Consider the following 17,432-nt stretch of genomic DNA (forward strand, 5'->3'; position numbering starts at 1 on the left):
TACAGAGTAAGAGTAGATATTTGTAAAACATTGGCAGAACATAACATCCATATCCAAAGAACTACATACCCATAAAATAGACAGACAATCCAACAGAAAAAATGTAAGCAAAAGACTTTAACAAGCACTTTACAAAAAAGAAAATTTAAATGGATAACCTCTTTAGTAATGACATGAACATAAATTAAAAACCAAGATAATATTTTACTGCATGTCTGCCAGATTGGAAAAAAATGAAAACACGTGGCACCATCACACGCTGGAAAAGGTGTGAATCAACAGCTTTCATATGCTACTGTAAAGAATCTAAAGTACTACAAGCACTGTGGAAAGTCAAGATGAAGATCTGCAAGCCCTGCACACCACACCTTGATATACACACTAGAGAAGCTGTGTACATATGGTCAATGCAGTGTACAGATTGCTCAGAATCACAGGACTGTTCATAACAGTCCCAACCTTGAAATGCACAAATGTCTACTAGCAGTAGGCTAGATACACTGTGATGTTTTTGTTTGTTTGTTTGGGTTTTTTTGGTGGTACTGGGGGTGGAACGCAGAGGCTTTCTACCTCCAGCCTATACTCCCAGACCTGTTTTATATTTTATTTGGAAACAGGGTCTCACTAAGTAGCTGAGGCTGGCTCTGAACCAGTGCGATCCTCCTGTGTCAGCCTTCCAAACGCGGGGATTACAAGCGTGCGCCCCCACGCCCAGCTCACTGTGATGTATTTAAAAAATAAAATACATGCAATAAAAACAATGACTTAAGTATTCAACATGACTTCATACACAACTGGAAAACTAAATTTTAAGGATTAAAAATGCACAGAGTTGACAAACTAAGAGGAGCAGTGATGCAGTGGTGACCACAGAAGTCAGTAAGATGCAGGATGTGACTGGGCAGACTTCTGGAGCATAGGCACTCCTTCTCTATCTTGACCATGACAGTTAAATGTGTAATGTTTTAAACAGAACATGTGGTTCTGTCTTATGAATTTTTCTGTATATTGTGCTTAATAAATTTTTTTTTTTTTTTTTGGTGGTACTGGGGGTGGAACCCAGGGGCTTTTCTAGCTCTGGGCTATACTCCCAGACCCATTTTATACTTTTATTTGGAAACAGGGTCTCACTAAGTTGCTGAGAGCCTCACTAAGTAGCTGAGGCTGGCTTTGAACCTGTGCGATCCTCCCGTCTCAGCCTCCCAAGAGCTGGGATTACAAACATGTGCCACCATGCCCGCCTAATAAAATTTTTAATGGTTTAAAAAAATTACTGATCAAGGAGAAATGGTTAAGGCTGAAGAAGAATTATAATTATATATTTACAATTTAAAAAATGGTTTCTTCCAACCCAGGTCTCCATCAACAGATGAATGGATTGCAAAATTATGTGAAATAAGCCGGGCATGGTGGTGCATGCTTGTAATCCCAGCATTTGGGAGGCCGAGACCAGAGGATCATGGTTTGTGGACAGCCACAGCTACTTAGTGAGGCCCTCTGTAATTTAGTGAGACCCTGTTTCAAAATATATAGAATAAAAATAGGGCAGGGGCTGTAGTTCAGAGGTCAAATGCCCTGACCCACAAAAAATAATAATAAATAAATAATTTTTAAATTAGGGGAAATAGCCAGGCATGGTGGCGCACGCTTGTAATTCCCGCGCTTGGGAGGCTGAGACAGGAGGATCGCGCAGGTTCGAAGTCAGATGCGCTGGCTTAAGAGACCCAGTTTCCAAAAATAAAAAAGTACAAAATAGGTCTGGGAGTGTAGAACGGAGGTAGAAGGGCTTCCAGGAATCCCAGTACCACCAAATAAATAAATAAATAAATAAATAAAAATTAGGGGAAATACACACAATGGAGTTCTATTCAGCTACAAAGAAGAACAATCATGGCATTCGCAAGAAGATGGAAAGACCTGGAGAGCATTGAGTGAGGTCAGCCAGGCACTGGGGACACCAGAGGGACTCCAGACATCGGAGGGGAACCTCAGCAAAGCTAGAACGGAAGGCTAGGAGGGGAAGAGGGCTGAGGTTGGTTAGTGGAGGAGCTACATCCGAATATGTGTAAAAGTATGAGAACAGCAATATAGCATGGCTAATCTGGACATTCAGTGTTGTGAGGGAGGAAGGGGAAAGAGGGCACCAAACAGTCTAAATGTACACCATCTCCAATATGCCCCACTTATAAATAAAAGTTAAAAAAAAAGAAAAAAAAAGGCCGGGCGTGGTGGCACACGCTTGTAAACCCTGTGCTTGGGAGGCGGAGACAGGAGGATCGTGCTGGTTCAAAGCCAGCCTTGCTGGCTTAAGAGACCCTGTTTCCAAATAAAAATATAAAATAGGTCTGGGAGTGTAGCCTGGAGGTAGAAGGGTTTCCAGGAACCCCAGTACCACCAAAAAAAAAAAAAGAAAGAAAAAAAACCAGAATGACTCCTGTAGGCACTTAACCAAGTTATGACTCCTAATGAACAATTATCTACGTCTTAAAAAAAAAAAAAATGGTTTCTTAAGCCATGAAAATGAGACCTTTGATTTTGGTTTTCTTTTTCTTTTTTTTTTTTCTTTTTTTTTTTCTTTTTTTTTTTTCTTTTTTTTTTTTTTCTTTCTTTGGCAGTTCTTGGGATTGAACTCAGGGGCATTTTGTCTCCAAGCTATACCACCAGTCCTACTTTTTATTCTTTATTTTGGATCAAGTTCTCACTAAGTTGCAGAGGGCCTCACTAAGTAGCTGAGGCTGGCCACAAATGTTCTCCTGTCTCAGCCTCCCAAGTACTGGGATTAAAAGCGTGCATCACCATGCCTGGATTGATACAAATTTTAAAAGACAAAAACCTGGGTACATAGAGGAACACAAACAATGTAGAACTGGTAAAGATAAATGAAAACAACAGTTAAACAAGAAAGAAGAGAATGAAAAGAAGTGAAAATCCAGAGAAGATGTAAGTTGGACAAAATGGCCAAGAACAACACAGGCAATATGCATGAGCAGGGTTAATGCTGAAAAAATACCAGTAAATATGTCCATCAGGATATTAGTGATCTTTATCAACAGCTAACGAATGCTATATACTCCTATTGAGAAGAAAAATCTCATCACCTAATATCTGTTAAAATAAGTATCATCAAAAAGATGAAAAGATTTCAAGTGTTAGAGAGGCTGTAGAGAAAAGGGGAATGCTTACACACTATTGATGTGAATTAAATTAGTATAACCATTATAAAAAACAGATGAGGTTCCTCAAAAAATTAAAATCGAATTGTCACATGACCCAGTAATACTATTATGAGGTATATGTCCAAAGGAAATTAAATTTGTATGCTGAAGAGATGTATGAAACATTATTCACTATATCAAAGATATGGAGTCAAACTAAATTCTATCAGTAGATGTAATAAATACACACAATGGAATACTATTTAGCCTTAAAAGAGAAGGAAATGTTACTGATAGAATGGGGAAATCCTGTCACTGTGACACCATGGATAAACCTGGAGGATATTATGTTAAGTGAAATGAGCCAGGCACAGAAAGTTAAACACCCCATTATCACACTTATATGTAGAACTTAAAAAAAGTTATAACTAGAAAATAGAATGAGGCTGGGCATGGTGGCCCACGCTTGTAATCCCCGCGCTTGGGAGCTGGAGAAAGGAGGATCGCGCTGGTTCGGAGCCAGCCTCACTGGCTTAAGAAACCCTGTTTCCAAATTTTAAAAATATATAAAATAGGTCTGGGAGTGTAGCCCGGAGATAGAAGGGTCCAGGAACCCTAGAACCACAAAAAAAAAAAAAGAAAAGAAAAGAAAAGAAAATAGAATGGTGGTTATCAGGGACTTGGCGTGGGGGAACAGATGGGAGAGCTGTTAAAAAAACAACAACAAAAAAAAACCAAATACTGTACATCTATCTCCTATTTTTCAAAATAATATAATTTTTTTTTTAGTGGTGGTACTGGGGATGGAACCCTTCTACCTCCAGGCTACATTCCCATACATACATACATACACACATACATACATACATACATACATATTATTTGGAAACAGGGTCTCTTATGCCAAAGAGGCTGGCTTCTAACCTGTGTGATCCTCCTGTCTCCATGTCCCAAGCACGGGGATTACAAGCGTGCGCCACCACACCCAGCATAAAATACATATTTAATTGTATACAAAACACATAGCATTCTAAGTTTTCCATTTAATAAGGATTTCAGAATTAACAAAAGAAATATTTAAATCTTGGGATTTTGTGACTAAGATATAGAAATGTATCAAATTTTTATAATTTTATCGATGTTAGAGAAATACAAACTAGCTGAGTGTGGTAGTGCTTGCTTGTAATCCCAGTACTTGGGAGGGTGAGACAGAGGAGAAATTGCAGGTTCAAAGCCAACCCCAGCAACTTAGCAAAACCCTCCACAACTGAGACCCTGTTTCCAATTAAGAAATAAAATTGGAATGGAGTAATAATTTGGAGGTAGAATATCTCTGAGTTCAATCGCCAGTACAAAAAAAAAATAATAATACAAACTAGAAAAGCCTATGATAGCATGATTCAAATAACTGATTACTTTTTTTTTTTTTTTTTTTTGGTGGTACTTGGGGTTCCCGGAAGCCCTTCTACCTCTGGGCTACACTCCCAGACCTACTTTTATACTTTCTTATTTAGAAACAGGGTCTCTTAAGCCAGTGCGGCTGGCTCCAAACCTGCACGATCCTCCTGTCTCCACCTCCCAAGTGCGGCGATTACAAGCGTATGCCACCACGCCCGGCTAATTACTTTTTTTGGAAATAGGGTACCACTACTTGCTGAGGCCATCCTCGAGCCTGCAATCCTTCTGTCTCAGCCTCCCAAATACTGAGATTACAAACGTGCACCACCATGCCCAGTTCATGTGATTACTTTTCATTGAGATCAAAAGATGAGGCTAAGCCAAGCATGGTGGTGCATGCTTGTAATCCCAGTACTTTGGGAGGCTGAAACAGGAGAATCGCGCAGGTTCGAAGCCAGCCTTAGGTACTTAGTGAGGCTCTTAGCAACTTTGTGAGATCCTGTTTCTAAATTATATATTACAAAATAGGTTTGGGAGTGTAGCCCAGAGGTAGAAGGCCCCTGAGTTCCATTCCCAGTACCACACACACACATAAAAGAGGCCAAAATACAATATATGTTTGGAAAATAATTACCTTAAATTTAAATAAAAAAACATAAAAACAAAATTCAGGTGGAAAAAATCCTAAATGTTATAACAAAACTGCATTGAGATTTGAAGTAAATATAATCAAAACCTTTGAGCTGGGAGTGATGGCACATACTTACGGTCTTAGCCAGGTGGTAAGCAAAGATAGAGGTTTCATTTAAACCCAGGAGTTCAAGACTAGCCTGGGCAACATAGTAAAACATCTCAAATCAACCACCATCAACCAAACCAAACAAACAATCCAAATTTGGAAGACATAAGACTTTAAACATAATACTTTTCTCATATAAGAAACTTACTACCTTACTATATTGTGCAATATGGTAAGGGAATTCAAAGTAACAAAGCATATTTACTTTTTTTGTACTACTGGGGATTAAATCCAGGGATATTCTACATTTGAGCTACACCCTCAGCCTTTTTTCATTTTTTATTTTTATTTCATTAGTTTGTTTGTTTATTGTGGTACTGAAGATTGAACCCAGAGACATTCTGCCTCTGATCTACATTCCCAATCCTTTTTTTTTTTTTTTTCTACCTCTGAACTATACCCTCAGCCCTATTTTTTATTCTTTATTTTGAAACAGGGTCTCACTGAGTTGCAGAGGGCCTCACTAAGTGCTGAGGCTATCCGTAAACTGTGAATCCTCCTGTCTCCGCCTCCCAATCCTTTATTTTATTTATTTATGTATTTATTTATTTATTTATTTTGTTTAGAAACAGGATCTTGCTATGTTGCTGAGAGTCTCACTATGTTGCTGAGCCTGTCCTCAAACCTGTGATATTCCTGTCTCAGTCTCCTAAGTGCAGGAATTACAGGGTATGTGTCACCATGCCCAGCTCAATACCAATTTTAATAAAGGGAGGTGGAGGGAATAGAGTGGGACCCAGAGAAAAACATACCAAATGCTATATACATTCTATCACTCTGAACCCCATTTTGATGTATAATTACAATGCACCAATAAAAAGAAAATGAAACCTTTGGGCACTGCTGGTGGAGATAAATATAGCTGCTGTTGAAAATAATACAGTAAGTCCACAAAAAAATTAAATAGAATTACTACATGACCCAGAAACTCTTCTTCTAGGTGCCATTTATATGAAAATAAATAAATGCAGGGACCCAAAAGATATTTATACTTATTAAGTCAAATAAATACAAATATTGTATGACTTCACTTCTATGAGGTACCTAAAGTAGTCAAATCCACAGTGACAGAAAGGAGAATAGTGGTTGCTGGGGGCTGGAGGGAGAAGGGAACGTACAGTTAATGTTTAAAGGACAGAGATATTCAGTTAGAGAAGATGAAAACGCTGGATGGTGGTGATGGCTGCACAATAATATGAGTGCACTAACCCCCACAGAATTGTATACTTTAAAACAGTATGTTTGGGAGCTGGGCGTGATGGTACATGCTTATAATCCCAGTATTTGGGAGGCTGAGACAAAAGGATCACAGGTTTGTGGCCAGCCTCAGCTACTTAGTGAGGCTCTCCACAACTTAGTGAGACCCTGTTTCAAAATAAAGAATAAAAAATAGGGCTGGGGATGTAGCTCAGAGGTAGAATGTCCCTGGGTTCAATCCCTAGTACCACAACACAAACAAATAGTAAGTTTTATGTTATATACATACAATTTTTAAAAATGGACTCAGAGCTCGGCATAGTGACACATAGCTGGAATCCCAGTACTTGGGAGGCTGAGACAAGATTATCGCAGGCTAAGACCAGCCTCAGCAACTTAAGTAAGACTGTCAGCAATCTAGCATGACCCTGTTTCAAAAAAAAATTAAAATAAAATAGGACTGAGGGTGCAGCTCAGAGGTAGAATGTTTCTGGGTTCAATCCCCAGTACAAAAAACAAAACAAAACAAAACAAAAGAAGGACTCAGAAATGAGTAAGTATTGAAAATAGAATCACAATCAGGTTGGAAATATAAGTCACTGTTCAGTACACAGGGAAGTGGGGGCCACTACATTACACTTAGATGTTCTTTATCACTGCCACACGGTACCTGGATTTCAAGCTCAGCAATGTGCTGTTGTAGTTCAGCCACAGCCGCTATGCTATCTGCCTCCCGGAGTCTCACAGCCATCACTTCTTCCTTATTCTAGGGTGGGAAACAACAAAATAAATAAACCAGGTGTGTTTGGAACTGAGGGTTTTTTTAGATTTTAGAAAATAATAAGGTACATAAGTCATACATTAGTATCCAGCAGGGTTTGAGGTGGCATCTATAATGTAAGAGTATAAATAGCCACATGAAGTGGGATAAAAACAAATTATAAATGACCATGTGTCAATTCAAATCAGGTTTTTGCTTCCAAACTAATCAGTGTGAAATTTATAAACAAAACTTTTGGGTTTCAGAGTGTTTTGGAATGTGAAACTGGATATAATAGAACTGAATCATTTTACCTTTAAGTGAGAATATTCCAATTCAGTCATACAGGGAAAATAACATTATTTCTTAAAATCCTAACATTTTGCATAAATGAAAAATGAGCTTTAATAATCAGTTATCAACAAATCATAAGATATAATCACATATAATTAAAAATGACTCAGATTTATATAAAAAAGTTAATTTGTTCCTGAATTTTTCTAGTATAATAAGGAAACATTTACATTTAATCAGTAGCTACTAGGTGCTACAGTGACAATTAAACTCTGAAAAGATACTACCAAAGAATCAATAAATCTATACATAGCTTATTAACATGGGGAGAGCAGTCAGCATTCCATAACATACTTTACAATGAGATACTAAATATTAAGTAAAATCCTAGATCAGTTCTTAAAATCTTCTAATATTCTGCCGGGCGTGGTGGCGCACACTTGTAATCCCCGCGCTTGGGAGGCGGAGACAGGAGGATCGCGCAGGTTCGAAGCCAGCCGCACTGGCGTAAGAGACCCTGTTTCCAAAATTAAAAAAGTACAAAATAGGTCTGGGAGTGTAGCCCGGAGGTAGAAGGGCTTCCAGGAACCCCAGTACCACCAAATAAATAAATAAATAAATAAATAAATAAATAAATAAATAAATAAATAAATAAATAAAATCTTCTAATATTCTGAATCTGTACCCATTACCTAGGTAAATTCAGATAAGACACCTATTTTCATCAACAAGTTTCACAAATATTGATTTCCAACATTTTACTTCACTAACAGGTGCTAAGATATCTATCAATATCTATGGAGCAATATAAATTAAGCAATGTCAAAATGTTTAAAGAAAACATAAATAATAACAAGATTTAATTTAGCCAGGCGTGGTAGTGCACACTTGTAATCCCAACATTTGGGAAGCTGAGAAAAGAGGACCCGGGTTTGCAGACAGCCTCAGCTACTTAGTGGGCCCTTTGCAACTCAGTGAGCCCTGTTTCAAAATAAAGAAAAAAAAATAGGGCAGGGGGTGTAGCTCAGAGGTAGAATGCCCCTGCCTGGGTTCTATCCCCAGGAATGGAAAAAAAATTAAATTTAGTTCTCTATTAAAGATAAATCAGCATATACAATTTAACATAATAGAAACTCAGATATTAATATGACAAACCAGATTAATAAAACCCCATTTCCTATCATTTTATTTTTAAACTAGTCTATTCATATCTTTCAAAAGAAACTATGCTTAAGTTAGTAAAAATTTCAGTACTGCCTACAGATTTCTGTCAGTGTCAATTGTTACAGCCATGCATATTTATTAGGATGTAATTTCATCTCTGGATTTCAGTGACACTGATAACTTCGCTGTTGGTTTTTAATGACACCAGAACAAGCTGATGGAATTACAGCTTTGTGTGTACCACTGAAAGTCTTATTTCTCATAGAACCATGAGGCTGGAATATATAAAACGCATCTTTACTTCTACCCACTAGGTCAATGTCTAATTTACTTTAAAATCTCATAGCTGTCTCTAGTAATCCATTCTAATAATGCTCATGACTAACATCTTAATTATTTCACTCACTCAAACACCTACACATACACACATACTCTCCCCTTCTCTTCCACATATTCCCCTAATACCTATATATCTACCTACCTACCTACCTCTCCTTCCTTTCCTCCCTCCCTCCCTTCCTTTCTTTCTCTTTCTTTCATCATTGCTAGACTGTAAATTTATTTCAGGAAAAACTGTACTTGATTTCAAATATTTTTGGTGCCTTGTGTGTGTGTGGTAATGAGGGTTAAACTCAGGGGGGTTCTACCTCTGAGCTACATCCCAAACCCTTTATGTTTTGAAACTGGTTCTAAGTTGCTATGGCTGGCCTCAAACCTGCGATCCTCTTGTCTCAGCCTCCCAAACACTGGGATTACAGGTGTGCTCTAGCATGTGTCCGGTGACTTCTGATGACACACAAACACACACACTAAAAAACAGTGGGAAATGTATCTATTTTTCCTGACCCATTTCTTTTGCTCTCTGCCCTACCCAGAAAACATGGCAATATTAACTTCCCACTAATAAGATAGCAATCAAAGCAGGAGAAACCCAACCTTTCTAAATAACTTGTTTTTGTACTCATTAAAAGTTTCGGTTTTAAGCTGGTCATGGTGGCACACACTTGTATTCCCAGCATTTGGTAGGCTGAGACAGGAGGATCACAGGTTCACAGACAAGCCTCAGCTACTTAGGCCCTCTACAATTCAGGGAGACCCTGTTTCAAAATAAATAATAGAAGCCGGGCGTGGTGGCGCATGCTTGTAATCCCCGCGCTTGGGAGGCAGAGACAGGAGAATCGCCAGGTTCGAAGCCAGCCGCGCGCACTGGCTTAGGAGACCCTGTTTCCAAATAAAAATATAAAAATAGGTCTGGGAGTGTAGCCCGGAGGTAGAAGGGCTTCCAGGAACCCCAGTACCACCAAAAAATAAATAAATAAATAAATAAATAAATAAATAAATAAATAAATAAATAAATAATAGAAAATAGGGCAGGCTAGGGGTGTCGATCAGGGGTAGCATGCCCCAGGTTCCATCCCCAGTATGGCAAAAAAAAAAAAAAAAAAAAAAAAAAAGCTTTAGTTTTAAAAGGCTTATGGGTCAGAAGAAACATTTTAAATGGACACTAGTAGCAAATGCCAACGCAGGAAACTAAGAAAGTGGTTGAAAATGAGGTTTCTTGTCTGAAACCCATTCTAGAAGCAAGATAAGCTAACTTGGTTTGAAAACAACCACCATACAGTTCAGGAAAAATGGGAAGAAAGATAGACTTTTTTTAAAAAAAATCTAATCATGATGAAAACCTATAAAAGGCATTATCACATTAACAAAACCATAAACCAGCCATTTGACATATTCACCTTGCATTCAATCTCTGCTTGCTTCCGCTTTGCTTCACTTAATTGAGTATGCAGTCCTTTGTTCTGTGCAGAAAGATACTGCACTTTTTCCTGAAGACTGATCACCTCTTGTTCAGCTCTTCGAAGATGGTTACTATTGATCTGGTTCTAATGATAAAAATATAATTATGCATGGTATAGACAAAAGGGCTGAAATGTTTAATAATTTTTTACTTATCCATTTTCTACTTCAACTTTGTAAAGGTTTATTAATTATAGGCCAATTCTATTCAACAAATAAATACTAAAAAAATGATATAAAACTGCTTTAAAAACCTAATCCTCCAAAGGAATACATGTGGTGCATATTAGAATCTCACATATAACTCAGTAAGGCATTTATACAAAAAATAATATAAAATATAAGAATGTTTACACACAACTTCAAGATATTCTTTTCTGAAAGAGGCAACAGGGGTGAAAAGTGGATAGATAGAGGAATGCTGACTTTTAACTCATGTTTTCTGTTCTCAAAGAAAGCCCAAACTGATCAAAAGATACCCTCATCACTTACTTAACCAAGAACTCCTTCAAGTCACAAAATGCATCATGTGTACCTCCACACTCCCACAATGCATACAGCACAGTCTCCTTTCATGGATCATGAACTGCTTTTGTAAATTCTGGCTTTGCTATTTGGTGATTAAGCAAAATAGTTGCTGTCTCTAAGTCTCTCTTTCTTCATTTGACAAATGTATATAAAAATAGCCCCTATATCTCACATGGTTGTTTAAAAACTCAATAAATGCTAGCTGCTTATTATATCATCTGATAATTATAGGACATGCTAAGAAAAATACAGAACTTGATTTGACTAACATGAGGTAGTTTTTCCTACTCAAGGCTTGACTAGGCTTGACTTCTCCCAACCCCAAATTATTCTATCAGTCGCCTGATAAAACAATAGACACTTTTATAAGCAAAGACAGGTAAAATTGAGCTCATTTACTGATTATTCTTGGCCAAATTACTTAACCCCACCAAATCTCAGTACACTGGAGCAGGGCCAATAAACACATTTGCCCTTTGGGTAAAAGCCACATCACTTGGGGGAACAGGCAGGACTATGTTTGGGGCCTAAAACTATACAGTGGGAGTGGGCAGGAACATTAAAAGGCCAAATAGCCCAGATTTAAAAAAAAAAAAAATGGAGCCTAAGACTGAAGTTTTTAATCAGAATAACAGAAAAATACCTCTGCACTTCCAGCTGTCTGTAACAATCAGCAGAAAAACACTGCTGGAGACACACCACACTTTTTTTTTTTTGGGGGGGGGTACTGGGGATGGAACTGAGGGGGCATTCTACCTCTGAGGAACACCACACCCTATTTTTTTTTCTTTATTTTGAAACAGGGTCTCAATGAGTGGCAGAGGGCCTCACTAAGTAGCTGAAGCTATCCTTGAAACACAATCCTCCTGTCTCAGCCTCCCAAATACTGAGATTACAAGTGTGTGCCACCACACCCAGCTATGACACACCACTTCTGAGGAGGTGTGCAGAGGGAAGAAATAAAGATACTAAGAAAAGTGTCTGGGAAACCAGTCCACAGGAATTTAAAGCCTGTGGTACACTGTGAATAACCACAGAAACAACAAACCTCAAACTCAGCCCATCTCCTGACAATAGGAACTCAAATCTCCCACATGAAAGGCCTGTCAGAAGGAAAAGTAGACCCATTTCTAGGCATTAAAAGTGACCTTCCTTACATTGCTGTCCTATACAAAATATCCAGCTCTCAATAAAAACTTACAATTTAGGAAATGGCCAGGAAAAACAACAGCAGCAGCAAGAGAGAGAGCAATCAGCAGAAATGGCCTCATATATAACACTGATATTAGCTGGCATAGTGGCACACGCTTGTAATTCCAGCATTTGGGAGGCTGAGACAGGAGGATTGTGGTTTGAGGACAACCTCAGCTACTTAGTGAGGACTATTGCAACTCAGTGAGACCCTGTTTCAAAATAAAGAATAAAAAATAGGGCTGGGGGTATAGCTTGGGGGTAGAATGCCCCTGAGTTCCATCCTCAGTACTGCAAAAAAATAAAAATAAAAATAAAATAGACATTAACACTGATATTAAATGATCTGGCAGGGAATGTAAAATAACTGTAATATGTCAAAAACTCTGAGAAAAAGGTAAGAAATGTTATAAATGAAAAATAATGGTGGACGTTGGCTCATCAGATGACAACAGTGGAGGAAAGAAGCAGTTAATTTAATAATATGTCAACAGCAGCTGAAAACAAAAAGAGAAAAAAATACGAGGAAACATAAGAATGTGCAGACTGGCACTATTTGAAACAGCAGAAATCTGTACACAGCAAGAGGACATGGCATAATGAACTATAGTACACCTACTAGATAGATATTTCTGAGAGTCCTTAAAATGAAGGAATCAATATATCAACAAAGACAAATCTCAGTCTGGAAGCTGATATATGGGTGTTTAACATAATACTTTTTTTTTTTTTTTTTGGGAGGAGTACTGAGGATTGAAGCCGGGCATTCTACCTCTGAACTATTCCAGCCCTATTTTATTTTCTACTTTGATAAAGGGTTTCAATAGGTTGCTGAAGATCTCACTGATTTGCTAAGGATAACCTTGAACCTGTGGTCCCCCTGTCTCAACCTCCAAAGTACTGGGATTACAGGCATGCACCACCATGCCTGGCTGACATAAATATTCTTTAGATCACTATATGCTACCAACACTATAATACCACCCTTTTTCTCACTTTCAATGATAGAATTTCATGGAGTGTCACCAACCTAGGTGATGGCAAAATTTATTCAAGATCATACTTACTAGTCTGGCATGGTACATAATAGAAACTGCTTAGAAAGCCCTTCTCCAAAGCATCTATTTGGAATTTTAATTTTCCTTTCCGATTTTCCATAGCAAGTTCTAACTCTATACTTAACAGATTTCTTTTTTTTTTTTTTTTTGGTGGTACTGAGGTTCCTGGAAGCCCTTCTACCTCCGGGCTACACCCCCATGGGCTACACTCCCAGACCTATTTTTAAATTTTTTTATTTGGAAACAGGGTCTCTTAAGCCAGCGTGGCTGGCTCCGAACCTGCGCGATCCTCCTGTCTCCGCCTCCCAAGTGCGGGGATTACAAGCGTGTGCCACCACGCCCGGCTACTTAACAGATTTCTGAATAATGCATGCTAAATACAGTCTGTGCATGCCCGTTTCTAAAGTGTAGGTCCTTTAATGGCTGGGAAAGTGCTTTGGGTTTCACAAAGTTCTCAAAATCATGTTTGTTAAATTTGATTCATTCACCTCTAATTACTGTGAGAAAAATCCTCAATACTGGTTTAAAAGTTATGCTTACATTTTAATTATCAAAACTAAGATAAATTTTGGTTATAAGAATAAAATTTCCAGCCGGGCGTGGTGGTGTACGCTTGTAATCCCCGCGCTTGGGAGGCTGAGACAGGAGGATCACACAGGTTCGAAGCCAGCCCCAGCTACTTAGTGAGGCTCTCAGCAACTTCATGAGACCCTGTTTCCAAATAAAAATATAAAATAGGTCTGGGAGTATAGCCCAGAGGTAGAAGGCCTCTGGGTTCCACCGCCAGTACCACCAAAAAAAAAAAAAAAAAAAAAGATTAAAATTTCCCATTATAGCTGGGCATGGTGGCGCACACTTGTAATCCCAGTGCTTAGAAGGCTGAGACAGGAAGATCACACAGGTTCAAAGCCAGCCTGAGCTACCTAGTGAGGCTCTCAGCAAAACATAGTAAGACCCTGTTTCCAAATAAAGTATAAAATAGGTCTGGAAGTATAGCCTAGAGGTAGAAAAGCCCCTGGTTCCACCCCCGGTACCACACACGCACAAAAAAAATTCCCATTATTAAACCTAGATATTTCGCCGAGCGTGGTGGCGCACACTTATAATCCCCACACTTGGGAGGTGGAGACAGGAGGATCGCGCTGGTTCAAAGACAGCCTCGCTGGCTTAAGAGACCCTGTTTCCAAATTAAAAATATATATATAATGGGTCTGGGAGTGTAGCCCGAAGGTAGAAGGGTTTCCAGGAACCCCAGTACCACCAAACAAACAAACAAAAAAACAAAACAAAAAACCTAGATATTTTACTTTCTGTAATCTTACAAGATCTCTTCAGTGTTACTTTTCTTCTTTTTTTATTTTGGTGGAACTGGGGTTCCTGGAAGCCCTTCTACCTCCGGGCTACACTCCCAGACCTATTTTTTATTTTTGGAAACAGGGTCTCTTAATCCAGCGCGGATGGCTTCAAACCTGTACGATCCTCCTGTCTCTGCCTCCCAAGCGCAGGGATTACAAGCATGCGCCACCACGCCCGGCCAGTGTTACTTTTAATTACATAGAAAAATACAAGAAAATAACTTTGAAAAATGTAAAGCAAGATATACTTACTCTAAAGAAATTACATATTTATGTTACTATATTTGAAATAGGCTCATTATTTTGCACACTAAAACCCAGAATGAGACGTGAGTTAACTATGCCCCCTACTGACTGAATAAACTGTTTGAAAACCAAACAGCAGTCAGTGTACAGTCAGCCCTCCATATACATGGGTTCAACCAAGGATCAAGGATCAAAAAAATGCATCTGTATTGAACATAAAATAAAGTACAAACTTTTTTCTTGTCATTATTCTCCAAACAATATAACAACTGCGTACATACCATCTGCATTGTAATAGGCAGTATAAGTAATCTAGAGATAAAGTACACAGGATAATACACATTGGTTATAATGCAAATATGATACCATTTTATATAAGGGATTTGGGCATCTGCAAATTTTGGTATCTGTAAGGATCCTGCAACCAATCCCATGAATATCAAGGGACAGCTACAAAGGGAATCTGGTTTACTTTTACAATAAAAATGAGTTTTGGAAAAAGGTCTGCAGATCTTAAGTCAAGTACATTTAAGACAGATTCATAAGAATAAGAAAGGACTTGATAAGGACAATTTTAAAACTGACTACTCAGGGTTATCCCATTACATAACTTGAAGAAGTATCATTTAAATCATTCTACATTTCTGAGTCCCAATTGGGGAAATTGCCCCCCAGGGGACAATTACAAATGTTCTGGTTATCTACCCCAGAGTAGGAGAGATGTTACTGGCATCTGGGAAGTAGAGGCCTGAGGTACAGTTAAACATTCTACAGTGCAGGTCAGCTCCACAAAACAAAGAATTTTCTAGCCCAAAATGTTAAGTGCTGTGGCTGAGAAATCATTCTCTACATGAATGTTCCTTTCAAGCGGTACAAGGCTGCCTTGTGAGTTTTACCTAATACAATGAAAGGGAGTCTAACTTGCTTAAACCTTGTTGAATGGGTCAAAGCAAAGATTAAGTCTCTGAAGTAAAAAATAATAATTTGTAGCCCACTTCATTTGGGCTAGAAAAGTACAGACTAGACAGTTTTATACCTCACCCTTTACTGATACAATCTGTGTATACAACCTTGATCTGTAGGAAAACCTACTGGGCTTTCCAATCATACCTGTGTTTCCATTTCCATCATCCTTTGTTTAATTTCTCTTATTTCTGCCTGTGTTTCAGCTTCTCTAAGCCGAATGGTCATCAGTTCATCTTGTAACTCATTAACAGCATTTTTCTTAGGTGGGTCTTTCCATCTCCCAGAAGTACGAGCTAAGTGGCGCTAAAGCATAAAAAATTATATTGTAACAAATACTCTCAGTATCAAAACAAGAGCTAACCTACAGAATATGTGTTTCAAGACTGATACCATATAAAGCATGCTCCATATATTATTTAATCCCAGAAAATCTTAAAGGGCATTATTGTCTTCATTTTATAGATAAAAGAAATAGACATTGTGATCACATAACTTCAGGAAAGTCATATAGCTACTAAGTAGCACACCAGGGATATAAACTTAATGTAATTAAGAAAATTTTTATCTATATTCTGAGTATAACTCTTGTAAAGAATATAAATTTCGCCGGGCGTGCTGGCGCACACTTGTAATCCCCGCGCTTGGGAGGTGGAGACAGGAGGATCGCGCAGGTTCATAGTCAGCCTCGCTGGCTTAAGAGACCCTGTTTCCAAATAAATTAAAAAAAAAAAAGGTCTGGGAGTGTAGCCCAAAGGGAGAAGGGCTTCCAGGAACCCCAGTACCACCAAAAAAAAAAAAGATTATAACTTTCATTCTAATTTTTATAAGATATATTTCACATTATCTTCAATGCCAAGAAAAGGAAATAAAAATAGAGACATACATTAAGAAGTAATATTAGAAATTAAAGGCAGTATTTCTCAAAATATTTGTGAAGGACCAACTCTTATTTTTTCATTTTCAGTTTATTGCAGCCTGATACTTTGGCAAAATAGGTTTTTTTGATGTATTTTTTTTAAAGCTCTGGCACCGCCACTTGAGCCAGAGAGGTCTGGATCAGTCCACAGGGTAGCCAGGCCACTACTGGGGCCGTCAAGAGTGGGATCGGTATTTGCAACGTGGCATGCACAGAAAAATATCGCAGAAAATAAAAATCAGATGCTTCCCCTAATCAGCAAAAACTAGGAGGAAAGGGGCAACTGAAAGGGCCCTATAGTGAAGCAACTAAGGTGACCAATCAGAGGGTATGGAATAGGGGAGGATGGAGCCTCTTTAAAATGCAGGAGGTACATAAACAAATGTATCAAAGTTAATCACCAAACAAGCATGGGATCGATAGTTTCACCTAAAAAAAATAGAAAAAAAAATATTCTCTGGTAAGAAAGAAAGTAAAAAGAAATATTGAAATGTTATCTTTAAGTCATCAAAAGCTTGGTATCAGACAAATGAAACTGTTATGTGAGATTATCATTTTTAATTTTGGATAAATTGCTATAATACTAGATGTCAACCACTAAGCCA

The 17,432-nt window shown here is 38.2% G+C and overlaps 1 protein-coding gene across 1 annotated transcript in view; it reads right to left on the reverse strand.

The window, feature by feature from the left end:
• The window catches only part of EVI5 (ecotropic viral integration site 5), a gene marked incomplete at both ends in the record, with an annotated part of 177,174 nt that overhangs the window by 64,144 nt on the left and 95,598 nt on the right, over positions 1–17,432 (reverse strand). Inside the window, 3 exons of the mRNA XM_080691470.1 lie at positions 7,220–7,315; positions 10,507–10,653; positions 16,056–16,214. Coding sequence (XP_080547596.1) covers positions 7,220–7,315; positions 10,507–10,653; positions 16,056–16,214 — 402 coding nt within the window. The remainder of the gene's footprint in view (positions 1–7,219; positions 7,316–10,506; positions 10,654–16,055; positions 16,215–17,432) is intronic.

This window comes from Muscardinus avellanarius, assembly GCF_963383645.1.
Source record: "Muscardinus avellanarius genome assembly, chromosome: 3".
NCBI classification, from domain to species: domain Eukaryota; kingdom Metazoa; phylum Chordata; class Mammalia; order Rodentia; family Gliridae; genus Muscardinus; species Muscardinus avellanarius.